The sequence below is a fragment of the Octopus bimaculoides genome, chromosome 1 (genome assembly GCF_001194135.2).
Source record: "Octopus bimaculoides isolate UCB-OBI-ISO-001 chromosome 1, ASM119413v2, whole genome shotgun sequence".
In the NCBI taxonomy this organism is placed as follows: domain Eukaryota; kingdom Metazoa; phylum Mollusca; class Cephalopoda; order Octopoda; family Octopodidae; genus Octopus; species Octopus bimaculoides.
The window spans coordinates 191,551,655-191,560,157 of NC_068981.1; the positions used below are offsets into that span (position 1 = coordinate 191,551,655).

General features: G+C 38.2%; 1 protein-coding gene across 1 annotated transcript in view; it reads left to right on the forward strand.

The window, feature by feature from the left end:
* Positions 1-8,503, forward strand: part of LOC106877592 (uncharacterized) — a 76,916-nt gene that overhangs the window by 64,231 nt on the left and 4,182 nt on the right. The window contains exons 17-20 of the mRNA XM_052972953.1: positions 2,896-3,065; positions 4,804-5,172; positions 5,891-6,081; positions 7,555-7,645. Coding sequence (XP_052828913.1) covers positions 2,896-3,065; positions 4,804-5,172; positions 5,891-6,081; positions 7,555-7,645 — 821 coding nt within the window. The remainder of the gene's footprint in view (positions 1-2,895; positions 3,066-4,803; positions 5,173-5,890; positions 6,082-7,554; positions 7,646-8,503) is intronic.

Below are 8,503 nucleotides of genomic sequence, written 5' to 3' on the forward strand. Positions count from 1 at the left end.
GGTGTTCAATAGTGTTCATATCTGGTGACTGGCTTGGCCATGGAAGCTTTTTAACGCCATTCTCATCCAACAAATCTTGGGTCATTTTAGCCGTGAGGCAAGGAGCCCCCTCTTCCATAAATGACGTGTCTTTAATCATTTCACCTCTGGAGAAGATTGGAAGGAGTCCTTTCTGCAATATGGACACATATTTATCTGAGTTTGTTTCCCTCACTCTCCACCAGTTCTGATCAATCATTGATCCCCAGACCATCACAGAGTAGCTGCTGTGTTGCATTGTTGGCTGCAATCTTTTCACACCAAATTCTTGATCACAGAGTCTTCAGACCCACAATCGACCACTGTTAGGAAATACAGCAAATCTGGACTTATTAGAGACTATGACAGTGTCCAAAAATGCTAGTGGCCTCTCCACCATCTCACTGGCCCAATCTTTTCTGGGACTGACATCAACTTGTTCTGCTTCTTTTGTACATGGCAAGATTAAACAGTCACATATAGAACCTGAAACATAAAAATGTCCATTAATAAAAAATATAGACCTTTACATGTTAGAATAAACATAAAATAACGATGTTTTATAGGGTGTCTATTTATTTCTGCCACGTCTGTGTACATATTCTTCAGCCAATTCTCAAAATGTCACATTGCATTTATGTTCGTATCTAATGCTGTTGATTTCTTTTCCTCATTAAAACACTTTGTGTCTGTCACTGGACATATTAGAAAATGAAAACTTACATGATATGACAAACACACGCTCAAGTATCACAATATCATAAAGGTGTATGTATTTAGTAGTTTCACCTTTTACATAAAACATCACTGTAAAAAGAACAGCAACTGTAATTTTATATTATAATCTAATATATTGGGGTAGCCATGTAACTCTTCTACAGCAAGACACCTGTTTTTCTGCTACAAAGCCACTTTCCCCTATACTACCCTACCCTCCCATAAGATGTGGAGGGGATTTTGTCTTTGGTGCTCACTAATGCCAGTCCCATGTAGAAAACATCCAGTACATTCTGAAAAATGATTAGCATTAGGAAGGGCTTCTAGCCATAGAAATCATGCCAAAGTGGACAGTGGAGTTTGGCACAGTCTTTGCTCATGGACTCCAGCATGGAAAAATGGTCATTGAATGGTGATGATGGTAAGAGCAGTCGTGTCTTCTTAAAATCACACACAACTGTCTTAAAGAAGGGAAGACACATTTAGAAAGATACAAAAAAAAAAAGGAGAGAGAAAATGACAGAGAAAAGTGATCACAATTGAAATGCTTTGGTCTTATGTCTGCTGGATCAAAGTTAAACTGGGGTTAAAAGGTGACAATATGTAACTAGGCCTCACTGAAAGAAAATGATCTATATTGTAGATGTGTTGCAGTGGAGATTACCAATTATCACAGCATATTATCAATCTGTAAAGCTACTATGCAATTACTTTTCTCCATTTTAACTTCCTTGCATCCAACAATGAAACATCTGACCTGGCCTGATTACAACTAGTTTTTAACTGGTTTAACTAAATTTAAAAGAAACAAAAATCCATCTTTAAAAGCCATATCAGCAGTGAGTTGACCAAATCATTAGACAATCTATATGCCAACATAGAAAGCGGACATTAAATGATGACAGTGGAGATTATTATTATTATTATTATTATTGCTACTGCTGTTGTTGAAATATTGTAAAGGATGCACCAGAGCATCTGTTTCAATTCTTTGTGTCTTAAGTTCAAATTCCACCAGATATAACTTTTTTAATCCATTTTTTTGGAGTTAATAAAAATAAAATCAGTCTAAGGTAGTGAATATAGTAATAAGAATGTCAGACGAGATGGCTTGCAGTATTTTCTTCCAGGCCTTTGCATTCTGAGTTCAAATCCTGTCATGGCCTACTTGGGTGGTAGACTACACCTGTCACCCAGTTTCACTCCACTATCTGACACCTTTAGTGTCTTTACTGGAATTCTTTCTGTCACAAGCATCCAGACTGGGTTTCAATTTTGAAGATAGCTTCTTCCTTCCCTCCCACTGGCGTCAAAGGCCCTGCATAAAGTCATGGTCACTGCCCTTCTGCCACCATCATCAGAGGACTGTTTTGTGCTCCGCTATCTACTTTGGTTGGATTTCTATGGCAGGATGCCCTTCTTAATGCCAACCACTTTAGAGAGTGTGTTGGGTAGACTTTTTCTCTTTTTTGTGGCACCAGCACTTGTGAGGTTGCCAATTCAGCTTGCAAGACAAGACTCTTCAGCTGAGTCTTGGTGTAGTGTTGAGAGTGGTGGCTTTGTGCCAGGTGTTGAGATACTAAATTATGATGGTTACCCTCTGCACATGGAGAAGATTAAAAGTGTGTGTGTGTCATCATCATCATCATCATCATTTAATGTTCATTTCCCATGCTGGCATGGGTTGGACAGTTTGATAGGAGCTGTCCAGACTCCATTTGTCTGCTTTGGCATGGTTTCTACAGCTTGATGCCCTTCCTAATGCCAACCACTTCACAGAGTGTGCTGGATGCTTTTTATGTGCCATCAGCACAGATGCACTTATGCAGCAATGGCACAAGTGCATTTTATGTGGCACTTGCACCTGCAAAACAGAGACCTCTCAGCTGGGAGAGGGAGTGGCAGCATGGCTATCAAGGACATGCCTGTGTGTGTATATATATTATAAACACTTTTTCTTTCTAGAATTTAAATACTGAATCCTTTGTTGAACTTTTGTTTTTTAATTTAATTGTATTAAGATAGTATATAGTGTCTACATTATTTTACAGTATAAGCTACACTCTATAAATGAAATAAACGGATAACTTTGATGTTAAATACACATATATTTATAATTTTTAAATAAAATATTGAAATATTGTTAAATTTCAATTGCAGAAGCTCTTTCAGAACATTGCTTTATGCCAGCACCAAGTGTACCAGTTGTACTTGAAACAGGCACCTCTCAGACAACACCTAATCATAGTGTTTTACCAACAATGACACCAACATATATAGAACCTGGGAGCTCTGTACCTACTTTGTATTCTAATACACCTGCTTTTTCTGTAAGTTTATATCCTAAATTTCCTGTTCTTATTATTTATAGTTTTTATTCTTTTAGTACTATGCTGATAAATGTTTACTTCTTCACAATTAATAAATTGTCTTTTTCTTCTACGTTGCAACAATACAAATGTTATATAAGCAAACAGAATTTATTGAATGAAAGTATTATGCTGGAAAGACTTCATGTTAAGTATCATGTCTGGTTTCCATGTCTAAAGTAATGTAATTGGGCTTTTAACAAAGAAAATTATGATATCCATTTATGCTTTACTTAATTAATTCCAGAGAAACTTGCGTTGTTTTATAGTAAACTTTCCAGATTAAAGGAAATTTGGGTTTTGCAGTTTTGTTGTTGCGAATTTTCTGTAGAATTGAAGTTGGGTTTACTGTAAATATGAAACATGTATTCTATAATGAGTAGAGCTGCAGGCTGGCTCTATAATTAAGAAGTTTGTTTCCCAACCACATTGGTTCAGTTTCTATGTCACTCCATGGCACCTTCGGCAAGTGTCTTTTAATACAGTCTAGAGCTAATCAAAACCTTGTGAGAGGATTTTGTTGATGGAAACTGAAAGAAGCCTGTTGTGCATGTGTTTGTGTCCTTTCTGGTAATTGTAAATTAGTATCCCTGTTAGAGTGTCCTTCATTTCCAATCTTCTATGAAAGCATGTCTGTTTATGGGGAAATATTACCACCTTGGTTGGCAACAGAAAGGGCATCAGGCTGTAGAAAATCTGCCTCAATAAACACCAGCTGCCCCATGCCAGCATGAGAAAGTGGATGTTAAAATGACATTGATAACATTGATGATAATACATTGTTGAATTATTTCCATTAGCATAAACCAGTGGTTCTCAACTGGGGTATATATGATCTCTGGATCTCCATGTGACCTGGGTGTCCACTTAAGAAAAATAGCAAATTGGGTCCACATCATCATCATCATCGTTTAATGTATGTTTTCCATGCTGGACAGTTTTCTGTGTTGGATGGTTTGACTGAGGTCTGGAGAGCCAGTGGCTGTACCAGGCTTCAATCTGATTTGGCAATGTTTCTACAGCTGTATGCCCTTCTTAACACCAACCACTCCGAGAGTGTAGTGGGTGCTTTTTACATGCCACTGGCACAAGAACCAGTCAGTGGGTACTGGCATCAGCCACGATTGGTTAGTGCTTTTTACGTGCCACCAGCACAGGAGCTGGTTGGGTGGACGTGGTATCAACCACATTCAAATGGTGCTTTTTACATGCCATCGGCCACGTTTGGTTGGTGCTTTTTTATGTGCCACCTTCACGGGGGCCAGTCAGGTGGACCTGGCATCGACCACATTCGGATGGTGCTTTTTATGTGCCACCGGCACGGGAACCAGTCGGGTCACTGGCCACTGCTAGGATATTGGTTTTACTTGACAGGGTCAATGATTTTAAGGGCTATAGATGTATTTATTGTAAGAAACATTAAGTTTCTTTCTCTAACGTTTTACGGCGTCCAAACTGTGCAAGTGAATATGTAAATAGCAAAATAGGAATTTTGGAAGAAGTGTCTATAAAATTGTTTTTACACATCAAATGCCTATGGGGTCCACCAGAATAAAATAGTAATCAAAGGGATCCATAGATAAAAAATAGTTAAGAACTGTTGGTCTAAACACAGCTACCCATCATAATTAGATCATGATTATCTGATTGTCTTTCTACTAAAACAAATACCTAATATACATCTTTTCTTTCTCTTCAGGTTCAATCGAAGTACATGACTACACCTCAAGCAAGTCAAACGACATCCTACCCACAGACAACACCTCCTCAATCCAGCACACTACCTCAGCTACCCCCTCAGCCTCCGCAGCTGCCTGCAACTTCTCTTGTTAATGTCCCTCCTCCGACTCCATCATCAACTCCGCAGACACCATTATTTGTACAAGGCCAACAAGGCCAGCCTCAACAACAGCCACCAGCAGCACCTCCTCAGGTTTTCTATCCTCCAACACCACAAGCACTGGTTGTACCTCCTCCACAACATTTCTCTCAGCCCCAGGCCTCAACTCCAGCCGTTGCTAGCTCACAAGTTGTACAAATTAACCAAGGATTATTTGCTTGTCAACAGGTAAATTGCTTTAGATTACATTGTGGTTAGGAAGACAATATTGTAATTACCTATTAGTTTTTTTTTTTATTTATCTGAACAGCTGCAAACATGGTTGTGTGGTTTGTGCAAAGTTCACTTTGCAACCATGCAGTTTCAGGTTCAGTCCCACTGCATAGCTCCTTGGGTGTGTGTCTTCTACTGTGGCCCTTGGCCAATTGGTGCTTTTTGAGTGGAGGCTCAGCATATGTATATTTCAGTTTGTTTGCATCCCTGTGACTTAATGGCTCTGCAAATAGAGACCAGTTAAATAAGTATCAGACTTAAAGATAGGCATGGGGGTTGATTTGATCAGGTAAAACCCATCAAGGTTGTGTGCCCTAGTATGGTCTTAGTTCAATGACTGAAACAAATGTTCAAAATTTTGCTAATGCTATACCTTTGCTGGCGCCACATAAAAAACACCCAGTACACTCTAAAGTGACTGACATTAAGAAGGGCATCCATCTGTAGGGTCTATGTCAAAACAGACAATTGGAGCCTGATGCAACCCTTCATCTGGCCAGCTCCTGTCAAACCATCCAACCCATGCCAGCATGGAAAAGGACTTGAAATAATAATGATGATGATGCTTTCATTTAGTCAACAGATTGTAAACAGTGACATTTTGATATTTTAAACGTGAATTTCTAAATTCTCACCACTTTGTTTAACATCAATTCGAACTGTCCGCTTCCAGGTTGACCAATTACAGCAGTTACAAATGCAAAACATTGTTTTACCGTCAACAACTTCAACTAATGCAGCAACCGACGATGAACCTCCTCCACCACCCTCACCTCCAAAGCCAAAAGTTACCAAGCTTCCAGCCAATTGGAAGATAGCTAAAGATGCAGAAGGAAAACAGTATTATTATCATACTCTAACAAGGTGAATTGATTTAAAATTGCTCTTTTTAACATGTTTGCCTTTCCTCTTTCTAAATTATTCAGTTTTAGTGGTAACATATGTTGCAAAATGTCAGCAAATTACCATATATATTTCCTCATTAACTAAACTGATGTAAATAATGTTGACACAGCTTATTTTGGTGGTAATTCTAGAATAATGTTGTCCTATGTGTCTTGGTCTTTGATTTTAAACGGCCATATCTGGACTAAATATTCCACCCACTTAATGTTCAAACTGGCCCACTCTGACCCCTCACACCTACTGTACAATGTCATTCTAAAAATAAACAATCATATCTTCAGAATCTTGAAGCTACAAGATAATGCATGATTAATTCAAAACAATGTGAATAAGTAAGCATTACTCTAACAGAATAATCTGAGTTAATATGGTTTCAAGGAGAATTGGCTGCTATTTCTAGCAGCTCTACATTGTGGAGACTAATGGAAACAGGTGGTGTAAAAACAGAAATCCAAATTTAACCTTGTTTGTTCAATTTTTTTAATATATTTTTGTTTATATTTCCATATCCCTCAATAGAAAATTTATTCAGTTTTAATAAAGAAACCAAAAATGAAAGAAAAAAATTTAGAGCAGTAATCCTAGTTTTATGATTTAGTTTCTGTGGCCATAAATATATATACTATATTAACAAACTGTATTTTATTACCATGTAATGGGCTTGTTTAGTTACTGTCATCATTATCTTTTCACTGACAGACATGTTCCTTGCTTGGCATAAGGTTAGATCAGTGGTTCTCAGCCAGGGTCCACATAAAATTCTGTGCAATAAATTGGTTATACTTCTAAAAATATTTAAATTTTCGTTTGCAATTCCTAATATTTAATTATAAAAATACAGTAAGATTTTTTTTATATAGGCACAGGAGTGACTGTGTGGTAAGAAGCTTGCATCCCAACCACATGGTTCTGGGCTCACTTCCGCTGCATGGCCCCTTGGACAAGTGTCTTCTTATTATAGCCTTAGGCCAACCAAAGCCTTTTGAGTGGATCTGGTAGACGGAAACTGAAAACAGCCCGGTGTGTGTATGTATGTATATATATATATATGTGTGTGTGTCTGTGCTTGTTGCCCCACCATCGCTTGAGAACCGATGTTGAAGTGTTTACGTCCCCGTAACATAGCGGTTCGGCAAAAAAAATAAAACAATAGAATAAGTACTAGGCTTACAACGAATGAGACCTGGGGTTGATTTGTTTGACTAAAGGTGGTGCTCCAGCATGGCCACAGTCAAATGACTGAAACAAGTAAAAAAAAAATAATAGAATATACATCAAATGGTTATGGAGGTCCAGCAGGTTAAATAGGGATAAAAGGGGTCCAGTGGTAAAAAATGGTTGAGAACCACTGGGTTAGAGACTGTTGTAATACAATAATTATTGAAGCATATTTCTGACTGGGATTTTTTTAAATAACTTTTTCTTTCTCAGGCAAACACAGTGGGATCTCCCAAAATGGGACCAAAGTGATCAAGATGATATGGATCTGGGAACTCCAACTCACGATGAACCACAAAACAAGGTATATAAATAAACTTCATTCAATTCAGTTCTATATTTGAGAGATGAGGAATTATGTACATTATTTACATTTGACGGATATTTGTCCTCATCTTGTTTGTTGTTAACACAACATTTCTGCTGATGTACTCTCCAGCCTTCATCAGGTGTCCTGGGGGAATTTCAAACCTGGGTTCTCATTCCTAAGGTATTTTTCCGATGTTGTTGTTGTTGTTATTATTATTATTCAGGTCACTGGCTGGAATCGAACTTGGAATTTTGTGGTTAGTAGCCTGTGCTTTTAGCCACAAGATTCTGAGTTCAATTCCAGGCAGTGACCTGAGTAATAATAATAATAATAATAATAATAATAATAATAACATCAGGGAAAATACCTTAGGAATGAGAACCCAGGTTTGAAATTCCCCCAAGACACCTGATGAAGGCTGGAGGGTATATCAGCCGAAACGTGTTAACAACAAACAAGATGAGGACAAATATCCATCAAATGTAAATAATGGTCATTCAATTTCTCTCTCTCTGCCTATGACTTGTTACAGGGTCTCTAAAACTGGTAGGAGGTGGGAGGAAGTATCCTCATATCTACTCTGGCTTGGTTTGGTTCTATGGTTTGATGTCATTCCTAATGCCAACCATTTTACAGTGTGTACTGGGTGTTTGGTTTTTTTTTTCATAGCACCAATACTATTGAGGGAGTGTGAATGAAGAATGGTGGGAGGGACAACTGGTTCTTGTAGAGGAGCTGCAAAGAAATAAATAGGTGAGGTATGGTGGGGGTGTCCAAGTGGCCCCAACTGAAGGTGAGAGGTGAGTAGAAATGGGAGTTTGTATGGGGAGCAGGGGGTGAGAAGCCAAAAGT